We start from the raw sequence: 23,762 nt of genomic DNA on the forward strand, positions 1-23,762 counted from the left end.
ACAAAGATATTTGCTAGTATCCAGCATCTGTGAATAAGCTTATCACAGTTTCTGCTGACTCTTTCAATGCCCTTTATATTTGGAACCTCTCTTATCGACAGACCCCATCATCTCATTTTTCATTCTCTTCTCATGTAACTCAGATCATTTCAAAGGCTCTTTTGAGTCTGCATAGGTGTCAGCTAGTGTTCAAACTCTCTGGCATGCATCTTGTTGAGATTTTGGCCTATTTGCACCAGTGTTCTGTTCCCCCGTGGGGGTCACATGGCACATGGCCAGGACTCATCACCAAATTTGGTCCGGGGTTGGATCATTAGCGTCCGGGTGCTGACAGGGAGTGTGACATGAACGCTGATCCATGCTATAACTGATTCTACCTAACCAGGCAGACCACTGTCAAAGTCAATAGGGCTCCACATGGATGCAGGTATCCACCCATGTGGATCCAGTTGTTGGATAGGGGCCCAAGTCACCACCTTTTGTTTGACATGTGAAAACTCACTCACAACAGGGGAGAGAAAAAACATTGTAAAACCACACCAAAAAAATTAAGCATTTAACTCTTTTTTTGAATCTTGCTAAGGCCTTGACTTCAGTGATGTCATTTGGCAATGAACTCCACAGAATAATTGTGCAATGAGAAAAAAGTATTTCCTCTTATCAGTTTTAAACAATAACCTTTTGATTTCATTGAACAATCTCCTTATTCTTGTACTGTGAGAGCGCGTAAATAGAGGTACCCGATTAACCTGCTCATGTCCCCTCTTCTTGACCTTGGACAAGATTCACAAAGGGATTTAGGCACCTAACTTCCACTCAGAGGCGAAGCACAACTGTTGATAGTGTGGGGCACAATTTAAAGGTTCTGGTGGGAACCTGGCAGCAGAGGCGATGCCTGGGTAAAGTATGCCATACTGCCCCATGGGCTGCAGCCTGGCCTCACAGTCACTTGCTGAGTTTTCTTCAGTGCAATGCAGAGCAGCTTCCCAGCACCTCCCAGCTCAGAGCCAGCTCCTGGCCTGTCCCACCTTTGTCCACAAGATCCCGGTCCCGCCAGCCTTTGGCCACAGGATCTGAGCCCTCCCTCCACCCACCCCAGCTCTATTCCTGGTTCCGTGATGGACTCTGAACAAGGCAGCTGAGCCAAGTTCTCAGAGTTGCAGGTGCAGCCCCTGAACACACACCGCCCGCATAGCTGCGTGAAGTTAAATGCAAGGCCTCCCCCTTGCTATAATGGGCAAACCCCACCCCACTCCCAGCGGTACACTGCAGCTTGTAAAGCACTTTGAGACCTCCAGAGACATGCTGCTGGAGCAGGGCAATCCGATTGCTGCTCTAGGGAGACAAGCCTGGTCAGCCAGCCTCAGAGACCATCCACGCTGCACTGAGACTCCCAGATTTCTGCCAGCCTGGGGTATCTCTGAATGCTCTTTGCTCATTGGGCAGTGCCCCTCCATCCTTCCCCCACCTTCAGCAGGTAGCTTGGGCTGTCTGGAGCATGCTGTGCCCCTGTGCCCTGTCTGTAACCCTCAGCCCCCACAGTCAGGGGCACATGCAGGAGGCCACCCTATCTGGCAGCTGCTACTGGCTGTGTGGAAGGACAGGCCATGACAGGAAGCACCTCCAGCCCAGGATGGCATCGGTGCCACTGGCAGGGAAGGGAAGGAGCCAGGCTGCACTGGTCGGACCCCTCACCACACTCTCCGCGGGCTGGGATTCAGTGTCACTTCCTCTCTGAGAGAGCCCAACCACCCCTTCAGGTTCCCAGGGACCCTAGGACACAATCCATCCTTCACCCCTTCCTGCCCATGCTGCAGCCAGGGGACAGGAGGCAGCGGGGTTATGCCAGTGGCCAGCAGCAGCCTGGAGGTGTTAGCTGCATTTTGGTGCTGCGCAAAGAGGAAGGGATGTCTCTTTCCAGCTGCGGGGGGTGGTGGGGAGAAAGAAAGGATGAGCTCCGCAAAGACATGGGCCAAGGGCAGCTCCTGGGCAAGGCAAAGGGAACGAGGGCAGCAGCCCTCACCAGATGGTTCTGACATTTTAGTGTGACCCCTAGCAGAAATCTGGGGGTGCATGTGACCCTAAATGCCCCCCCCAAACACACACACACACACATTGCCTCTGCTGCCATTTAAGGAACACCAATACCATTTTTCATGAGAAAGGACTGACCTAACTTAGGCCTCTACCTCCAAGAAAGGGTTCACAGCCATGAATCCCAAGCAGCAGGAGTGACCTCCCATTAGGCACTTAAGTGAGGGTGACCAGATGTCCTGATATTATTGGGACCATCCCAATATTAGGAGCTTTCCTATATAAGACACACTATACTCCTTCCCGGCGAAAAATGTGTCCCGATTTTTCACAGTTACTATCTGGTCACCCTATCTATCCTAGGTACCATTTGAGGGTCTGGGCATAAGTCCCACCCCTCTCCTCAGCAATTCCTACTGGCTATCTTGGGTAACTCCCTATTCATTGTGCTGGCTTTTGTAAGTCCCATTCTAAGGGACTTCTTCACATGCATTGTATAAGGAGCCTAGGGGCCTAACTCAGGTCTGTGGGTTCCTCTAGGCATTAGGGGGCCTAAAAGTTAGCTGTTGCAACAGTAAGTCTAAAGGTGTATCTACACTGCAAAAAAACAACAAACAAACAAAAAAACACCACAACTGTGAGTCTCAGAGCCTGGATCAATTGACTCAGGCTTAAAGGGCTTGTGCCATAGGGCTAAAAAAGCAGTGTAGACATTCCCGCTCAGGTTGGAGCATAGGCTCTGAAATCCAACATGCATTTCCACTATAATCAGCATTCCTGGCTGCTATGCATGGCGGAATCATCCCTTTTATTTCTTCACTTGCAATTGTCATATTGAGTGCAAAGATCAAAAGAACAGAGACAGAGTTGAGCCACTCTCTTCAGAATTGTTGTTTAGTAGCACTACTGCATCTGCCTGTCCTTTTCTTTAACTTCACGTCTCTGCAGCTCTATGTTGTGACAATATACACTCTAAACTTCCACTGAATTCAATGGGAGTCTGGCCAGTGGTCCATCACCCACAAGAGGCAAGTAAATGCTAAAGACAGTGCCTTTATACACTGCTCTTAACTTTCACATTCAGATCATAACATGAAAACTTCCAAAGCCCTGCAGTTCGTGAACATTTATCTATTTCATCCATTCATCATATTATCTATGCACTATAAAACAAAAGGAAAGCCACTTATTAAAGAAATTTAGTCTGTGAAACACCTTTAAAAACTAAAGACACTTTGTCCTAAACTATAAATGAGCTGACTTTGAAGAGGGGCTTTTCCTCTCCTCATTCTGTCTGGTCAGTGACTTTGGCCAGCCCCAAATGAATGGGACCCCCTGTAATGCAATCAACCAAAGGACCCATTTTTGCTAACAAAGGCAAAAACGACCTGAGTTGAAGCGTATTCACATCAATGGAATTGACTTCAACAAGTTTTGGCTCAGACCTTCTTTTGCACTTGTCAGCAAGAATGTATCCTTGGAACAAAAAACTATAGGATACATGTGTTAGGTCACCACCATACTACATCCAAAATTCTGTTTATTGCAACTTTCACCGGACTCAGGACACAGCTGTTTCAAGTTGAATACAATCTGTTAATTTAGTCCAATGGTGATGTGATCTAGCCATTCTTGAAACTCTGCAGAATAAGGAGTACACTGTAAATTTAGATTAATGGGTCAGATTTGTAGATTCAGAGCCCTAATCCTAAAATGCAATAACAGACTACAAATGAGTAGGCAAAAGCAACAGCTCTAGAGTGAACCAGGAAAGTTACCTGTTGTGAACAGAGACTTTCAAAGGTTTGAAGCATCAGTTCTGAGATATGAAAGTATGAGAGCTTTCACCCTTGTAGTGATACCTACCAATGGAGCATTATGAAGTAATGTTGCCAGATCCCCCCAGTACAAAAGAGTTTCAGGAAAAGAAAATGGCTGCCTTTTCACAAGAAGATCGCTACGCTCTGCCTTGTCTAGTCAAAACAATCCATGTGTCCTAAGAGGAAAACAATTTCCCAAGAAAATATAAACCCTAAAAACCAGGTGTTTTGTCAGCAGCTAGGTAGAGGGGCAGCTAAATAAATGCTTGCCTCCTTTGGAGAGACAAGGTGGATGAGGTAAAAAGAAAAGGAGGACTTGTGGCACCTTAGAGACTAACAAATTTATTTGAGCATAAGCTTTTGTGAGCTACAGCTGGATGAGGTAGTATCTTTTATTGGACCAATTTCCTTTTGGTGAGAGAGATAAAGCCTATCTTTAGAAAAAGACCTGAAGAAGAGCTCTGTGTACGCTGGAAAGCTTGTCTCTCCCTCTGGTCCAATACAAGTTATGACCTCACCCACCTTGTCTCTCCAATACCCTGGGACGGACGAACCTCTACAAATACACCGCACATCACCTTTTGACTGGATCCCACACACAAAAGGCATTTGCAGGTTGCTTTGAAGATGAGAAGTGCGAAATAACAGGTTTCAGAGTAGCAGCCGTGTTAGTCTGTGTTCGCAAAAAGAAAAGGAGTACTTGTGGCACCTTAGAGACTAACCAATTTATTTGAGCATGAGCTTTCCTGAGCTACAGCTCACTTCATCTCCCCGGGGGACACACAGCCCATTTCTTAGTCCTGTGGGACCAAAGCGATCTACCTGCCATTGCCCCCCCGCATCTCCCGCTCTGTTCCTCCAGCAGAGATCTGTTGCAGGCAGGTGTGTTTGATGGCGGCAGGGAGTGGGGGGAAAGAGAGATGCGAACTCCCGGGCGCCCCCTGCAAGAACGGGACGGGGGGAGAGGGGCAGAGGCAGGGCTCCCGGTGCAGGAGAGGCTGGGTCCCTCCAGCCATCCCCGGCCGGCGAGAGGCGGGAGCGGGGGGCTTACTCACCCGCCAGCCAGTTAGAGGAAACGTTCTGGAGCATGGTGAAAGGGACGCAGAAGAAGGCGATGAGCAGGTCGCTGAGCGCCAGGGAGCAGATGAAGATGTTGGTGACGGTCCTCATGGCTTTCCTGCGGGTCACCACGTAGAGCACCAGGCCGTTGCCAAAGAGCGCCAGGGCGAAGATGAGCCCGCAGACCAGCACGAAGGCCAGCTTGGCGCGGCCGGGCAGCTCCGGGATGTAGACCAGCGGCTGCAGCCCGTAGAGCGCGATGAACTGCTCCCGCGTCACGTTGTTCTCCCGCAGCAGCCGGGCGAACTGCTCCGGGGTGATGTTCAGCGACCGCATGGCGGGGGCCTCCGGGGCGCCGCTCCCCCTGGCCGGCGTCTCAGCCGAGAGTCCGGCCGCGGGGCAGAGCGCGGAGCTGCCCGGGCCGGGGCGGGCGCGCACTAGGGCTGTTGACCTGCAGGGCTCCGCATGGCCAGCGCGCCTGCAGGCTCGGGCGGCTGCCTTTGCCGCTCAGCCACGGGGGCACGGGGGAAATGCCCCTTAGAGGGCCGAGAACAATGGAGACTAGTCGGGGGCTGGGTTGCTATTTGCTGGGAAAGAAGGAACGAGGGGAAAGACCGGAGGAGTGAAATTGACAAGCTAGCGCCTGGTCATTGGTTTGAACGTAGCCCAGGCTGGGGGGCAACCTGGACCCGTTCCCCGTTAACGGGCCGGGAGCGCGGAGAAAAACCAGCTCAAGGCTGCAAGTTTACAGCCAAGCTGAGGAGTGGGAGCGGCGCCGGCTGGGGCTTTATCTGGGCTATCAGCCAATCAGCGCAATCTTCCCCTTGAACGCCCCCCTAAGCCCCCAGCAGTTTCTAGCCCCCGAGAGCAGCTGGGGTCGCCGGCGTCTGCGGCCTTCCCGGGAGGGGGGCCGCCCCGGGGCCGAGCGGCTCGCTCCTTTGGCAAGACCCTGGCGGGGAGGGGGCGGCGAAGTCTCCCCTGGGGTTAGCCGGGCTGGTTTTCTGCCTTCACTCTTTGCCTCGTTGTCGGTTAACAGTGATCTTCAAAGCATCGTCTGGGAGTTGGCAAAGTTTGTATTACCGCTGCACAGCCCCGCGGTTAAAGTCTGTGAAACACCGGGCAGTGCACTCAAGACAACAAAGAGTGATCCTCCACAGGGTGGTGCCGTGCTCCAGTGCAGTCCCAGGGCTGGGACTTCACAAACTGCACCGCCTTTCCCGCGTGAAACAGGCATTTGCCTGTACGAATCTCAACGCTGGTCCCAGAACCCAGACAGTCCAATGCCCTGTTTTTTCAATATCTTCTGAGAGGGGCTCACTGTTCTTCTCTCCTTCACCCCCCTTTCCCATCTCCTTTTTTCCTTTCAGTAGAATATTGATTTTTTTAAAAAAAAGTACACCCAAGTAAGTGAAACCTTCATTTGTTACTATCAGGTCATGGAAATTTATATAAGAGTTGCCTCTCCTCATTGAAGAGCTACCAGATGGAGTGTCCTCTACTTATGTAAAATACACAAAACAAGGCTTGAGATTTTCAAGAGGAGTCAGTGACATTTCCGATTCTATTATGAATGGAGTAGAAAACAGGATTTAAATGTGGACCCTCAGCCCACGGGTGAATTTCATCCCCACTGAATAATATATTTTGTATATTGTTTCCTCGTAATCAATGTCTAAAATAACCTAAACCTTACCATAAATAAATAAATAATATAAGCCTTATCTACGTGGAGATCTTAGCCTCGGCTGCACCTACACCCGTATACAACTTTAATGTTGACATAATTTCAAACCAGAGTAAGTTATTCTAATGCATGTTGTGCGGCAGACGGTGTCTGCACTAGAGGTTTGTACGGAAACAGCCATGGGAATCCTAGTACAGACAAGGACCAAGTGTCTGGATTTAAAACTGGAGTTCCAGATAGAGACCTGACTGTAAGAAGGGCATTGTTGAGTTCCATGTTTATTTTCACTCAGTGAAAGCCATGCCACATTTACTCAAAATACCCTAATCAAAAGAGGATTTTCCCAACTTTCAGCCACGCAAACCCGCCCTGTGATCTGAACATCAGACTGTTTTCTGACACATACATCATCCCTTGTAACACTTAAAGATTTTGCCATCAGAAATTAGTTGACAGTTTTGCTGACAGTAAGCTAGACATGATAGAATCCAGCACAATCTTCCTGGCACTGCTGTGCTAACTTTCCTTTTCATCAGTAACAGTAGTAAAATATCAAACATAACGGACCTACAAGGAGCAGCTATGTTAAGGGAAAAGATGCTGGTCACTTCGCTGACCACATTGGCATAGTTCTAGCTCTTTAAGACAGCATCATTAAAGTTAATGAATAACAGTCAGCTCTTTGTTTCAGACCCTTCTGCAAGCAGTCATTCTTTGGAATTGTACTAAAAAAACCTTAGCAGAAGTATTCTATTCATTATGTGCTGGTTTCAAAAGAAAAATCTGGAATAAATAGTACTTCCAGGCAGTTAATCTCCTGTTAGAATATTAATCTCAGGATTAATAAACACAATTTGACTCCTGTTGTTATGGCTATGTTATGTAATGTAACGCCAATATTTAAAAAGGGCTCTAGAGGTGAAACTGGCAATTACAGACCAGTAAGTCTAACATCAGTACCAGGCAAATTAGTTGAAACAATAGTAAAGAACAAAATTGTCAGACACATAGAAGAACATAAATTGTTGCGCAAAAGTCAACATGGTTTCTGTAAAGGGAGATCATGTCTTACTAATCTATTAGAGTTCTTTGAGGGAGTCAACAAACATGTGAACAAGGGGGATCCAGTGGACATAGTGTACTTAGATTTCCAGAAAGCCTTTGACAAGGTCCCTCACCAAAGGCTCATACGTTGTCATGGGATAAGAGGGAAGATCCTTTCATGGATTGAGAACTGGTTAAAAGACAGGGAACAAAGGGTAGGAATAAATGGTAAATTTTCAAAATGGAGAGAGGTAACTAGTGGTGTTCCCCAAGGGTCAGTCCGAGGACCAATCCTATTCAATTTATTCATAAATGATCTGGAGAAAGGGGTAAACAGTGAGGTGTCAAAGTTTGCAGATGATACTAAACTGCTCAAGATAGTTAAGACCAAAGCAGACTGTGAAGAACTTCAAAAAGATCTCACAAAATTAAGTGATTGGGCAACAAAATGGCAAATGAAATTTAATGTGGATAAATGTAAAGTAATACACATTGGAAAAATAACCCCAACTATACATACAATATGATGGGGGTTAATTTAACTACAACTAATCAGGAGAAAGATCATTGTGGATAGCTCTCTGAAGATGTCCATGCAGTGTGCAGCAGCAGTCAAAAAAGCAAACGGGATGTTAGGAATCATTTAAAAAGGGATAGAGAATAAGATGGAGAATATCTTATTGCCCTTAGATAAATCCATGGTACACCCACATCTTGAATACTACATACAGATGTGGTCTCCCTCATCTCAGAAAAGATATACTAGCATTGGAAAAGGTTCAGAAAAGGGCAACTAAAAGGATTAGGAGTTTGGAATGGGTCCCATATGAGGAGAGATTAAAGAGGCTAGGTCTTTTCAGCTTGGAAAAGAGGAGACTAAGGGGGGATGAGATAGAGGTATATAAAATCATGACTGGTGTGTAGAAAGTGAATAAGGAAAAGTTATTTACTTGTTCCCATGATATAAGAACGTGGGGCCACCAAATGAAATTAATGGGCAGCAGCTTTAAAACAAATAAAAGGAAGTTCTTCTTCACTCAACGCACAGTCAACCTGTGGAACTCCTTGCCTGAGGAGGTTGTGAAGGCTAGGACTATAACAGGGTTTAAAAGAGAACTGGATAAATTCATCCATTAATGGCTATTAGCCAGGATGGGCAAGGAATGGTGTCCCTAGCCTCTGCTTGTCAGATGGTGGAGATGGATGGCAGGAGAGAGATCACTAGATCATTATAGGTTAGGTTCACTTCCTCTGGGGCACCTGGCATTGGCCACTGTCGGTAGACAGGATAATCGGCTGGATGGACCTTTGGTCTGACCCAGTATGGCTATTCTTATATTATGGCTGATGGGTGACCTATAGAGTGAAATCATTTCCTAAGTAGGAGTTACCATTACTCTTATTTATGTGTGTCCATTAGCACCCATAAACACTATCTGCACACGTAGGAAGGCACAGGCCCTGTCCCAAAGACTACTCATGTGGGAGATTAGAAATTCAGCAGTTGCCCCTGGGGCAGAGGTGTCGGGTTCCCCCTACCTCATGTAGAAACAAGGGATTCAGGCTCCATAATCAACAGATCTCCCAAGATCCACAGATGCTAGGGCCATCCATCTGCATGGAGTTTACTCATCTGAAAAATATTTTAATAAACATTGAGTCAGAGAGAGTGAGACTGTCCCTATAACCTAGTGTTTAGTGCACTCTTCTGGGAGACCGAAGTTCCAGTGAATATTGTATTTCATATAAAGAAGAACAGCTTCAGCTGAAAAGATTGAGAGAGACCCTGTCATAAATATAAAGGGAAGGGTAAACACCTTTAAATCCCTCCTGGCCAGAGGAAAAACCCTTTCACCTATAAAGGGTTAAGAAGTTAAGATAACTTCGCTGGCACCTGACCAAAATGACCAATGAGAAGACAAGATACTTTCAAAGCTGGGGGGGGGGGGACAAAGGGTCCTCTCTGTCTGTGTGATGCTTTTGCCGGGACCAAAGCAGGAATGCAGGTCAGAACTCCTGTAAAAAGAGTTAGCCCTGGTCTACACTAGAAGATGAGGTCGAATTTAGCAGTGCTGAATTGATTTAACCCTGCACCGGTCCACACGACGAAGCCCTTTTTTCGACTTAAAGGGCTCTTAAAATCGATTTCCTTACTCCACCCCCAACAAGGGGATTAGCGCTGAAATTGGCCTTGCTGGGTCGAATTTGCGGTACTGTGGACGCAATTAGACAGTATTGGCCTCTGGGAGCTATTCCACAGTGCTCCATTGTGACCTCTCTGGACAGGACTCTCAACTCAGATGCACTGGCAAGGTAGACAGGAAAAGGCAAGCAAACTTTTGAATTTCAAGCCATGGCAAGCTGCAGGTGACCATGCAGAGCTCATCAGCAGAGGTGACCATGATGGAGTCCCAGAATCGCAAAAGAGCTCCAGCATGGACTGAACAGGAGGTCCAGGATCTGATCGCTGTATGGGGAGAGGAATCCGTGCTATCAGAACTCTGTTCCAGTTTTCGAAATGCCAAAACATTTGTCAAAATCTCCCAGGGCATGAAGGACAGAGGCCATAACAGGGACCCGAAGTAGTGCCAAGTGAAACTTAAGGAGCTGAGGCAAGCCTACCAGAAAACCAGAGAGGCCAATGGCCGCTCCGGGTCCGAGCCCCAAACATGCCGCTTCTATGATGAGCTGCATGCCATTTTAGGGGGTTCAGCCACCACTACCCCAGCCATGTTGTTTGATTCCTTCAATGGAGATGAAGGCAACACGGAAGCAGGTTTTGGGGACGAGGAAGATGATGATGATGATGAGGTTGTAGATAACTCACAGCAAGCAAGCGGAGAAACCATTTTTCCTGACAGCCAGGAACTGTTTCTCACCCTGGACCTGGAGCCAGTACCCCTCGAACCCACCCAAGGCTGCCTCCTGGACCTGCCAGGCGGAGAAGGGACCTCTGGTGAGTATACCTTTTAAAATACTATACATGGTTTAAAAGCAAGCATGTTTAATGATTAATTTGCCCTGGCATTCGTGGTTCTCCTGGATATACTCCCAAAGCCTTTGCAAAAGGTTTCTGGGGAGGGCAGCCTTATTCCATCCACCGTGGTAGGACACTTTACCACTCCAGGCCAGTAGCATGTACTCGGGAATCATTGTAGAACAAAGCATTGCAGTGTATGTTTGCTGGCGTTCAAACAACATCCGTTCTTTATCTCTCTGTGTTATTCTCAGGAGAGTGATATCATTCATGGTCACCTGGTTGAAATAGGGTGCTTTTCTTAAGGGGACATTCAGAGGTGCCCATTCCTGCTGGGCTGTTTGCCTGTGGCTGAACAGAAATGTTCCCCTCTGTTAGCCACAGGGAGGGGAGAGGGGCTAGCCACGTGGTGGGGGAGGCAAAATGCGACATTGTAACGAAAGCACATGTGCTATGTATGTAATGTTAACAGTAAGGTTTACCGTGAAAGAGCGTACCCATTGTTCTATAAAATGTGTCTTTTTAAATACCACTGTCCCTTTTTTTCTCTCCACCAGCTGCATGTGTTTCAAGGATCACAGGATCTTCTCCTTTCCAGAGGCTAGCAAAGATTAGAAGTCGAAAAAAACGCACTCATGATGAAATGTTCTCTGAGCTCTGAGCTGTCCTCCCACACTGACAGAGCACAGACGAATGCGTTGAGGCAGACAATGTCAGAGTGCAGGAAAGCACAAAATGACCGGGAGGAGAGGTGGCGGGCTGAAGAGAGTAAGTGGCGGGCTGAAGAGAGGGCTGAAGCTGAAAGGTGGTGGCAGCATGATGAGAGGAGGAAGGATTCAATGCTGAGGCTGCTGGAGGATCAAACCAGTATGCTCCAGAGTATGGTTCAGCTACAGGAAAGGCAGCAGGAGCACAGACCGCTGCTACAGCCCCTGTGTAACCAACCACCCTCCTCCCCAAGTTCCATAGCCTCTTCACCCAGACGCCCAAGAACTCGGTGGTGGGGCCTCCGGCCACCCAGCCACTCCACCCCAGAGGATTGCCCAAGCAACAGAAGGCTGGCATTCAATAAGTTTAAAAGTTTTAAACTTTTAAAGTGCTTCTTGTCCTTCCCTCCTCCACCACCCCTCCTGGTGCTTCTCTCCTCCACCACCCCTCCTGGGCTACCTTGGTAGTTATCCCCCTATTTGTGTGATGAATTAATAAAGAATGCATGAATGTGAAGCAACAATGACTTTATTGCCTCTGCAAGTGGTGATCGAAGGGAGGAGGGGAGGGTGGTTAGCTTACAGGGAAGTAGAGTGAACCAAGGGACGGGGGGGTTCATCAAGGAGAAACAAACAGAACTTTCACACCGTAGCCTGGCCAGTCATGAAACTGGTTTTCAAAGGGTCTCTGATGCGCACCGCGCCCTCCTGTGCTCTTCTAACCACCCTGGTGTCGGGCTGCGCCTAACCAGCGGCCAAGCAATTTGCCTCAACCTCCCACCCCACCATAAACGTCTCCCCCTTACTCTCACAGATATTGTGGAGCGCAAAGCAAGCAGTAATAACAGTGGGAATATTGGTTTCGCTGAAGTCTAACCGAGTCAGTAAACTGTGCCAGTGCGCTTTTAAATGTCCAAATGCACATTCTACCACCATTCTGCACTTGCTTAGCCTGTAGTTGAACAGCTCCTGACTACTGTCCAGGCTGCCTGTGTATGGCTTCATAAACCATGGCATTAAGAGGTAGGCTGGGTCCCCAAGGATAACTATAGGCATTTCAACATCCCCAACGGTTATTTTCTGGTCTGGGAATAAAGTCCCTTCCTGCAGCTTTTGAAACAGACCAGAGTTCCTGAAGTTGAGAGCATCATGTACCTTTCCTGGCCATCCCACGTTGATGTTGGTGAAACCTCCCTTGTGATCCACCAGAGCTTGCAGCACTATTGAAAAGTACCCCTTGTGGTTTATGTACTCGCCGGCTTGGTGCTCCGGTGCCAAGATAGGGATATAGGTTCTGTCTATGGCCCCACCACAGTTAGGGAATCCCACTGCAGCAAAGCCATCCACTATGACCTGCACATTTCCCAGGGTCACTACTCTTGATATCAGCTGATCTTTGATTGTGTTGGCTACTTGCATCACACAGCCCCCACTCCAAATTGATTCCCGACTGACCGGTAGCTGTCTGGCATTGCAAGCTTCCACAGGGCTATTGCCACTCACTTCTCAACTGTGAGAGCTGCTCTCATCTTGGTATTATTGCTCCTCAGGGCAGGGGAAAGAAAGTCACAAAGTTCCATGAAAGTGCCCTTACGCATGCGAAAGTTTCGCAGCCACTGGGAATCGTTCCAGACCTGCAATACTATGCCGTCCCACCAGTCTGTGCTTGTTTCCCGAGCCCAGAATAGGCATTCCACCGCATGAACCTGCCCCATTAACACCATGATGCCCACATTGCCAGGGCCTGTGCTTTGAGAGAACTCTGTGTCCATGTCCTCATCACTCACGTCACCGCGCTGATGTCGCCTACTCGCCCGGTATCGCTTTGCCAGTTTCTGGTCCTGCATATACTGCTGGATAATGCGTGTGGTGTTTAATGTGCTCCTAATTGCCAAAGTGATCTGAGTGGGCTCCATGCTTGCCGTGGTATGTTGTCTGCACAGAAAAAAGGCGCAGAACGATTGTCTGCCATTGCCCTGATGGAGGGAGGGACGACTGACGACATGGCTTACAGGGTTGGCTTACAGGGAATTAAAATCAACAAAGGGGGTGGCTTTGCGAGAAACTGAATGGCCCCCTCAAGGATAGAACTCAAAACCTCAAGGATAGAGCTCAAAACTGGGTTTAGCAGGCCATTGATTTCACAGAGGGAGGGAGGAGAAAATTAATACAAAACAAATCTGGTCTATATCTTGTTCTGAGCCACTTCATCTGTCTTTATACATCTTGCCGGCAGCAGACTGCGCAGTACGACCGCTAGCCATCGTCAACACCTGGGTACTCGGCAGAAGACGGTGCAGTATGACGACTAGCCATCATCTTCTGATAGCTGCAGATTAAAAGACAGCGCACTGCCGGTAGGACTCAATCACCACAAGATGAAATAAGGGAAATGACTGGCTGAGTCACTCCCATGTTTGCCCAGGCACCCGGTTAAAAGAGCACCCAGGACTATGTCAATGACGGCTACCAGTCATACTGCACTGTCTGCTGCCAAAAGGCAATAAACTGCTGCTGTGTAGCAATGCAGTACCACGTCTGCCAGCACCCAGGAGACATACGGTGACGGTTAGCTGAGCGGGCTCCATGCTTGCCGTGGTATGGCATCTGCACAGGTAACTCAAGAAAAAAGGCGCAAAACGATTGTCTGCCCTTGCTTTCACGGAGGGAGGGAGGGAGGGAAGACGGGCCTGACGATATGTACCCAGAACCACCTGTGACAATGTTTTAGCCCCATCAGGCACTGGGATTTCTACCCAGAATTCAAATGGGCGGTGGAGACTGCAGGATAGCCACCCACAGTGCAACGCTCCGGAAGTCGAGGGTTGCCTCAGTACTGTGAACACACTCTGCTGACTACATGCACTTAGAGCATTTGTGTGGGGACACACACAATCAACTGTATAAAAATGGTTTCTACAAAACCGACTTCTATAAATTTGACCTAATTTCGTAGTGTAGACATATCTTCGGTAAGCAATCTAGTTAGATATGCGTTAGATTTTGTTTTATTTAAATGGCTGAGAAAATAAGTTGTGCTGAATGGAATGTATATTCCTGTTTTTGTGTCTTTTTGTAACTTAAGGTTTTGCCTAGAGGGATTCTCTATGTTTTGAATCTGATTACCCTGTAAGGTATTTATCGTCCTGATTTTACAGAGGTAATTCTTTTACTTTTTCTTTTATTAAAATTCTTCTTTTAAGAACCTGATTGGTTTTTTTCATTATTCTTAAGATCCAAGGGTTTGGGTCTGTGTTCACCTATGCAAATTAGTGAGGATTTTTTATCAAGCCTTCCCCAGGAAAGGGGGTGTAGGGCTTGGGGGGATATTTTGGGGGTGGGGGGAGACGTTTCCAAGTGGGCACTTCCCCTGTTTTTTGTGTAACACTTTGGTGGTGGCAGCTTTTAACCTAAATTGGTAAGAATAAGCTTAGGGGGTCTTTCATGGGTCCCCACATCTGTACCCTAGAGTTCAGAGTGGGGAAGGAACCTTGACAGACCCAATGCACAATACCCTAAAGCTCAGTGGTTAGGGCACTCACCTGGGAGGAGGGAGAGCTGGGTTCAACTTCCTGCTCTAAATCAGGCCAAGTTGGCACTTCAACTCAGGGCTTCTGCATCCTGGGTGAGTGCTCAAACCAGTGGGCATTGGGTGTAGATGCCCTGGGGTGGTGTTTTGCACGGGGCTCGATCTGGTAAGTATGCTCTTAGTGGTCTCTATAAATGCCTACCAGATCGGGCCCTGCAGGCAAGGTAAGCAGGGGAATGCCTAGTTTGAGAATCCTGCAAGGGGTTAGGCATGAGCAGCTTGGCAGCATCAGGACTTAGGCAGCTTTGCATGAAAATTTAGGAGAGTTTGCCAGCAGCAGCTTAGACCACTACAGGGCTAGGCAGAAGATGAGCATCTTGAGGATCTAAATTTTGGACTTAGTCACCTAAAGTGGTAGTTAAGCATTTAAATCCCCTTGTGGATGTAACCCTTTGTTTCTTGGATGTAACGATTGGGTCTGATCCAAAGCCCACTGAAGTCAATGCAAGTATTTCAACTATTTTGATAGGCCTTGGATCAGTCCCTTTGGTTCTGATTCAGCAAAGCACATGCTTAACTTGAATCATGAGTATTCCCATTGACTTAAATGAGACTACACACATGCTTAAAATGTTGCACGTTTAAGTGCTTTGATGAATAGGGGCCTACAAGTGCAAAATATTTTCATATACTATACACTATTTATAAAAGGTAGATAAAAATATTAATAGAAAATTGATGCATGTTAACAGAAGTGTTTTGCTCTGTAATGTGTTCTTAATCTGCTCATTTCTAATACAAACACTTGCAACATCTCTGGAAGGTCAAAAGTTTAATTCAGGCATCTGGGTATAAGTGGGAGCAGAAAATAGGAGAAGGAATTGAAGGGTACAATTAGCTGTGTGGCTTGAATGGGCTAACTGATTTTTATTAGAGACCCATCTCCTGCTGATAATAGCCCACCTTAATTAATTGGTCTTGTTACAGTTGGTATGGCAACACCCATTTTTTCATGTTCTCTGTGTATATTTATCTTCCTACTGTATTTTCCACTGCATGCATCCAATGAAGTGGGTTTTAGCTCACGAAAGCTTATGCCCAAATAAATTTGTTAGGCTCTAAGGTGCCACAAGGACTCCTTGTTTTTTTTTTGCTAACATACTATTGGCATTTTTAGCAAAGTGTTTACAATTTCCCCTGCCTTTCTAATCCTCTTTTCCATTCCTTTCTTTCCTCCCATAACAAGAGCAATTGCTTTTAGATTTAATGTCTCCTGTAAAAGAATCAAGTTTAAATCAGTTTCAGACTTGTACTTTTTCATAGAAGAAATTTAAAACCTAAAGGGAGATCAATCTTCTGTGAATCAGTGTTAAATGTAGTGACGAGGTGCATGTATATCAAAGGAGGATGTTGTATTCATTTTAATTATTATTAATTGTTTAGATTGCAATAGCAACTACTGTGTGCCAGACACTTTCCAAACACAAATGAAGATAGTTCCTGATCCAAAGGCTATACACTATTTAAATATTACAATGGCCATTCCTTTTGTCCCTATTTTTCTATTGTATTACTGTGATTACTTGCTGTTGCAAATAATGTAAATGTTCAGTTTAAAATAGCAATAGGCAGTACATCTGAAAATTTATAATCCACATATCCCAAATAATATACTCTGATCTTGAAGTTGGGGGGCCAGATTTTCAGTAGACCATAAAGATGTGCCATTACATTTGGTGGATGTAGCCATTTGAGCTCACAAAGCAAGTAAATGTGCAGGTAATATTTGGCTTGTGCATTTACCCATTTTTGGAGTATGTATGTGGGGTTTGTATACATTTTTCCTATCTATGGACATTATAAAATCAATAAACCAAATTATTAAAATTACTGATCAGTATTTTAATATGATAAAATTACACCAGGGATAAATGTGGTCCAATTACAACATGACAATATTGGACCTGATGCAAAGCCAATGACTCCTGTGGACTTCTAATCAGGTCTTTTGTATAGTAGATAGGCACAATGTTGTCTAGCAATTAGAGGAGGCAACAGGGCTTCTGGATCATTGAGTTTTCTTTCCAGCTCTGTCGCTGATTTGCTGTGTGACCATAGCATGTTCTCTGATCCCGTTTCCCTCTCTATGAAATGAGTATAATAATGCTAATGCAGAAGCTAGTCTCTGCTGTGGCACTATGCCCCATATTCTTCATAGAGATATTGTTATGATGTGAATATGGCATAACTAAGATACATTTTATGCAAGACGGGTCACGTGAGGTATCATTGGAAAGGTTATCATTTACTGAATGTGATTATCCTATTTGTATGCATGTATCATTTATGTATCTAAAGTTAGGAATATTGACTATGTATCAATTACTAAAGGGTTTACACCTCAGGAATGCCCACCAGACAGTAGGCAATCAGCTTGGAAGGGCAATTAGGAAGGACAATAGGACTTTGAAGATGCTAATCTCCCACTTTCCTGAGAAGCTTTTTGGGATGCAGCTTTGACACTGCAGGGTCATGTGATCGTGTAACCTAGTACTGGACACCATCTTGGACTGCTGGTATTTTTCCACTGGCAGGGGGTGGGGATCAAGCTGGGAAACAAAGGATTCCCACCATATGTAAATCCCATTTAAGGCTAGGAAGTGAGTTAATCAGGGTCAGTTTTTCAATGAATCCCTGCCCGAGATGACTGCTAAAAACCCTTAAGGCTGAACTGGGGAAGAGCTGGACCCAGGCTAGAAGGTGTCTGGCCTGTGAAGGGAATATCTGGAATTCTGAACTGCAAGCAAAAGAAGTTTGTCTTCAAGAAACTCTGCAACCTGCTTAAAACAACATTTAGGGTGAGAAATTACTACTAGTAGCCAGTTTCTTTAAGTGTATTAAGCTTAGTTTGCATGTTTGATTTATTTGCTCAGTAATCTACTTTGATCCATTTGCTATCCCTTAGAATCACTTAAAATCTATTGGTTGTAGTTAATAAACTTGTTTTTTTCTAAAACCCAGTTTGTACAATTCATAACGGGGGTGGAGGGGCAGGACAAAAAGCTGTGCGTATCTTCCTCCACATTGAGGGAGGGAGTGAATTTCATGCACTTATGCTGTACAGATCTCTGTGCAGTGCAAGACAACACAAATTTTAGGTTTACACTCTAGAGGGGGGTGTGCATTTGCAGCTGGGCAATCACCGAGCTGAGTCTTCCCACACAGAGCTGATCTCAGTGCCTGTGTCTTTCTGCAGCTGGGTTGCAAACATGTGTACAAACATGTGTGTACGTGTGTGTGTGTAAATGCTGGAGGAGGCTTGAGGGCCTGGCTCAGCAGGACAGGGTGAGGGAGCCCCGGCTGGTGGAACAGGTGGGCTCAATGGGATCCTGGTATATCAGGTGGCACCCCTGAGTGGGGGACAACCCATCACATCCACAATTCCTCTTTTTTATTTAATTGACTCCTCCTCCTTCATAGTGAGTGTGACGGGATTTGGATTCACCACCGCAGTGCCTCCTGTTGGTACCTCCGGGAATTAACTCAGTCCATGTGGAGCACCCTCCACTGATGGTGTCCCGTCCATCTCTCGCCCTCCGTTGGCGTCTGGACCCACGTTGCTCCCTTCTCGCGGCTTCCTCTTCAGGACACTGCCCTCTGGCAGAGCCCCCTAGTCCACACTCACCCCCTTCCGGGGGGGGAGAGGGGGGGCGGTTAACAGCAGTCTTTCTGCTTCACCACAGCCGCAGTGGCCAACCACACCCCTAAAGTCTAACCTCTTCTGTCAGGAGTCGGGTGCAGTCCGCTATGGCCACTTTTAACAGCCGGGTGTAATACAAAGGGGGGACCCAGGCCCTCCCTCTACTCTGGGTCCTGGCCCAGGGACCCTCTGGCGGCAGCCTCCCTGCCCTCCTTCACTCCCCTTGTCCGCCTCTCCACCCTGGGCCGCTTCCCCTTTGGCCCCTTTGCACCCTGTGGACCCTTCTATCAGGGCCTGCAGCCTGGCAGGTACTGGGCTGGAGTTCCCTTCTGCTCCCATGAGGCGAGGCTGCGCTGCGCTTCTCGCTCAGGAGACAGACCTTCCCCTTTGAAGGTCTGGGAGAGACTGACTGCCTCTCGCCTGGGCAGCCTTTATATAGGGCTGAGCCCAGCCCTGATTGGCTGCCTCCTGCTCAGCCTTGATGGGCTCTCTAACAGGCCCTCCTTTATTGGCTGCTGCCTTGTGCAGCCGCTTTGGCCTGCTGTAGCCCAATCTGGCATGGGAGTGGGGCAGCCACCCCATTACAATGAGCAACAACCACCATCTGCCTCTGATGTTGCTTGTAGTTAGATCAAGTCAAAGCAGCGGAAAGTTGCTATGTCTCTTGTGGGTTTCACAGCTGTCCACATAGCTTTTAATAGCAGCAGCTAAAGTTCCCACTGTTGTCAATTTCCTTGCTGTACCCTGAGAGAGCAGAAGCTCAGAAATTATCTTCAGATTCAAGATGACAGCACTACATTTGTTTTCATATTCTAGGGCTACAATATTGGCCTTTGCAACCAAATGGGCTTTTTATTTTTTGATGACTTTTTTTGTTTTGTAGAAGGTGGTGGCTTAACTGCTCCCTCCTGTGCCAGAGATTGTTAGCTACTTTCACTGATGAGTGAGTTTTTCAAGACCATATGTTTTATCGTTTAGCAGAAATCCCAACTTTGTTCCCACTGAAATCAATGGAGTTCTCCATTAACTTCAGTAGGAGCTGGATGAGGCTTCTAGAGGGGATTTGTGCTGTTTAATTAATGAATGTCTAAGTATTTTGAGATGCTGAAGTATATTATAAAAGTACAAGTCCTATTATTGATTCAGACACAGTGGTAGAGATTATATTAATTTCCAACCCACATTTTTCATTGCAATTTTCTTACCTATGTCTCATAAAAGTGGTATATTCATATAAACAGAGAAAACATTTGAAAACAAAAGTCCAGATCAATAAGAATGCTAACAAATTGTGTTTACAGAGGTAATGCATTTTTCACTTTGTTCTTAGTTGCCTAAATCACTTTCCTATTAATTAGCTGTATGTTTTCCATTTTTGTATCCTGAACACAGGGAAACTTTCCACAGTGGACAAAGATATGGTCAGACACTAGCTATTCCCAGCATTACTTCATTCTCAATGAGAATATAATCCTCTTTTCACAAACCTATTGATTGCCAGGCATGAGAAATGTGACCTCATAGTAACTAACCCAAAAAATAATAGACAGTACCAACTAAAGTTTGTGGGGGTGGTGGGTGGTAGGTACCACAGACATCTCCTGGGGAATACAGCCACACAAGGCATGGGTCTGATCAGGGTGTAAGCATCAGAATTTTATAGCTGTAGTGCAAGAAGCAAAAGGAGGAGTCTCCTGGACAAGAGAGAGAATTTTAAAAGCATATGGGGATGTTTTCAAAAGGTGACAGGTGCCTCAAAAGAAAGCTGCGGCTGGAAGTAGGTGCCACAGTGGAATCTGTGCGCTTCCCATGTGGGGAAATTCCAGTGGCACTACATAATCCAGTATGCAAGGAGTTTGAAAGTCAGCAGAGCACCTGTAGAGACCAGTACAGAGACCACTAAGCAGCATTCTGGTGGTAAAGAAGCCACCAGGCAAATTACGCATCCACACAGACCTAAAGCCACTGAACCAGGCATTGGAAAATTGCCACTATCCACTGCTCAAATTGATGGCATCTTGCCAGGACTCTCCAAAGCCAGACTCTTTACTGTGCTGTGAGGAATGGGTTTTTGCACATAAACCTGGATTAAGCACCCAGCATGCTGACAGCCTTTGAAACACCATTTGGTCACTGTAGGTGGCTGCACAGGCCAATGGGCATAAACCCAGCACCAGAGGTGCTCCAGAGAAGACTCAGCCAAGTGCTGGAAGGGCTGCCTGGGATGAAAATAACTGCACATGCTGTCCTCATGATAGGTAAAGGGACTATTGATACAGAAGCTGAACAAGAACTACAAGATTTTCTACAGTAATGTAGGGACAAGAGCATAAAACTCAACCTAGAAACAATGCAAACAGCATGAGGTGACATATGGTGGACATCTGCTCCTAACAGAGGGACTGAAAGCAGTTTCCAACAAGATGAAGGCAGTCAGAGACATGCCAGCTCCAGTGGATATGAAAGGGGTACAGATCTTCATAGGAATGATAAATTTTCTGTCCAAGTTCTGTCTGCACCTAGCTGCTGTAATGGAACCCATAGATCAGCTCACAAGACAGGATGTTGAGTGGTATTGGGTAGGTCCCCAACAGCAAGCATTTGACACACTCAGACAAAGGACAATAGATGCCCATGTCCTGAAGTACTGCCAGCCAGGACAGCCACTGACATTCCAGCATGATGCATCAGAGAAAGGATTGGGAATAGCTCTTTTGCAGGAGCAGCTGGTCACTTATGCCAGTAGAGCCCTGTCAGAGACTGAACATGGGTACACCAAATAGAAAAAAAAGTTTCTGGCTATGGTATTTGGAGTGCGGCGATTCCATCAGTACACTTATGGTACACTGAATAGTTCAATCAGACCACGGACCCCTAGATATAATCATGGCAAAGCCGTTTTTTAGTGCTCCAAAGAGATTGCAGCATGTGCTGACCCAACAGAAATCAGATATTGTCCAGGACAATTACTAGTGTTATCTGACACCCTGGGCAGGGAACATATACCCAACATCAGCAAGTTGGGGGGAAAGAGGATCAAGACAGTGAAACCACTAACACATTGCACTATGTCCCGGTTTCAACAGCGAAGCGGATGGAAATTAATGAAGCTACAGAGAGAGACTGCCATGCTAAAGAAGCTGTCATTTCAGTCTGTGGCTCTCTCTTCTAGCGGCAAGTGGTAAACTCACCATATGGCAGCTATGAAGGGGAAAAGGAAGTGTTTTACAAGCATTGAGCTCTCCTGTACACTTGAAAAAGTCCAAGATCAATCTTCCCTTTAGATATCTCTGCCAACATGTTCCATTACAAACAAAAGAAAGATGACAAAGCTAGCACTAAAAATACTTCCCTCTCTCTTCTCCCTCACAGGACACTGCCTCAATCTTTGGAAAATATTTCTGTGGAAAATTAAGATTTTCTTAGTTTCTTTATATAAATATTTTTCCTGGAATTTTTTAAATCAATATAAATGGAGTTATTGAATACATTATATTTTTCATGTTCCTGGGAGATAGAAGATATGTGATAATTCTCTAGACTCTAATACTGTGTTTTTCCAGTTCTTAAATATATTATCTATTTTTCTGTACATAGAAAGAACATATTCAATTAGCATTATGAAAGCTTTTCAGTAGAGTTGATTGTTGTGTTTCTTTCTTTCCCCTGCTCCCTCCCCCTGTGGAAAATTTCAACTTTTCATCAACCCTCTCCCCAAATTAATACATAATTATTTTTTGATAAATAAAAAATGAAATATTTAGAAAAGCTGGACAAGCACAAGTCCATGGGGCTGGATGCACTGCATCCGAGAGCGCTAAAGGAGCTGGCGGATGTGATTGCAGAGCCATTGGCCATTATCTTTGAAAACTCATGGCGATCGGGGGAGGTCCCAGATGACTGGAAAAAGGCTACTGTAGTGCCCATCTTTAAAAAAGGGAAGAAGGAGGATCCTGGGAACTACAGGCCAGTCAGCCTCACCTCAGTCCCTGGAAAAATCATGGAGCAGGTCCTCAAGGAATCATTTCTGAAGCACTTAGAGAAGAGGAAAATGATCAGGAACAGTCAGCATGGATTCACCAAGGGCAAGTCATGCCTGACTAATCTAATTGCCTTCTATGACTAGATAACTGGCTCTGTGGATGAGGGGAAAACAGTGGACGTGTTATTCCTTGACTTTAGCAAAGCTTTTGACACGGTCTCCCACAGCAAGTTAAAGAAGTATGGGCTGGATGAATGGACTATAAGGTGGATAGAAAGTTGGCTAGATTGTCGGGCTCAACAGGTAGTGATCAATGGCTCCATGTCTAGTTGGCAGCCGATATCAAGCGGAGTGCCCCAAGGTCGGTCCTGAGGTCAGTTTTGTTCAATATCTTCATTAATGATCTATAGGATGGTGAGGATTGCACCCTCAGCAAGTTTACAGATGACACTAAACTGGGAGGAGAGGTAGATACGCTGGAGGGTAGGGATAGGATATAGAGGGCCCTAGACAAATTAGAGGATTGGGCCAAAAGAAATCTGATGAGGTTCAACAAAGACAAGTCCAGAGTCCTGCACTTAGGACGGAAGAATCCCATGCACCGCTACAGACTAGGGACCGAGTGGCTAGGCAGCAGTTCTGCAGAAAAGGACCTAGGGGGTTACAGTGGATGAGAAGCTGGATATGAGTCAACAGTGTGCCCTTGTTGCCAAGAAGGCTAACGGCATTTTGGGCTGTATAAGTAGGGGCATTGCCAGAAGATCGAGAGACATGATCATTCCCCTCTATACGACATTGGTGAGGCCTCATCTGGAGTACTGTGTCCAGTTTTGGCCAGCATACTACGAGAAGGATGTGAAAAAATTGGAAAGCATCCAGCAGAGGGCAACAAGAATGATTAGGGGACTGGAACACATGACTTATGAGGAGAGGCTGAGGGAACTGGGACTGTTTAGTCTGCAGAAAAGAAGAATGAGGTGGGATTTGATAGCTGCTTTCAACTACCTGAAAGGGGGTTCCAAAGAGGATGAATCTAGACTGTTCTCAGTGGTAGCAGATGACAGAACGAGGAGTAATGGTCTCAAGTTGCAGTGGGGTAGGTTTAGGTTGGATATTAGGAAAAACTTTTTCACTAGGAGGGTGATGAAGCACTGGAATGGGTTACCTAGGGAGGTGGTGGAATCTCCTTCCTTTGAAGTTTTTAAGGTCAGGCTTGACAAAGCCCT

The 23,762-nt window shown here is 46.3% G+C and overlaps 1 protein-coding gene across 2 annotated transcripts in view; it reads right to left on the reverse strand.

Moving 5' to 3' along the window:
• QRFPR (pyroglutamylated RFamide peptide receptor) overlaps window positions 1-5,672 on the reverse strand; it is a 59,133-nt gene extending 53,461 nt beyond the window's left edge. Inside the window, exon 1 of one of the 2 annotated variants that reach the window (XR_006290412.1) lies at window positions 4,910-5,326. Coding sequence is in view for 1 of the 2 variants with exons in the window: in XM_007056818.3 (XP_007056880.1) it covers window positions 4,910-5,249 (340 nt within the window). In the remaining variant the exon portion in view is untranslated. Of the gene's footprint in view, window positions 1-4,909 lie in introns of both variants that reach the window. The other variant, XM_007056818.3, reaches the window with a different exon arrangement.
• Window positions 5,673-23,762: the final 18,090 nt, after the last annotated feature.

This window comes from Chelonia mydas, chromosome 4 (assembly GCF_015237465.2).
Source record: "Chelonia mydas isolate rCheMyd1 chromosome 4, rCheMyd1.pri.v2, whole genome shotgun sequence".
In the NCBI taxonomy this organism is placed as follows: domain Eukaryota; kingdom Metazoa; phylum Chordata; order Testudines; family Cheloniidae; genus Chelonia; species Chelonia mydas.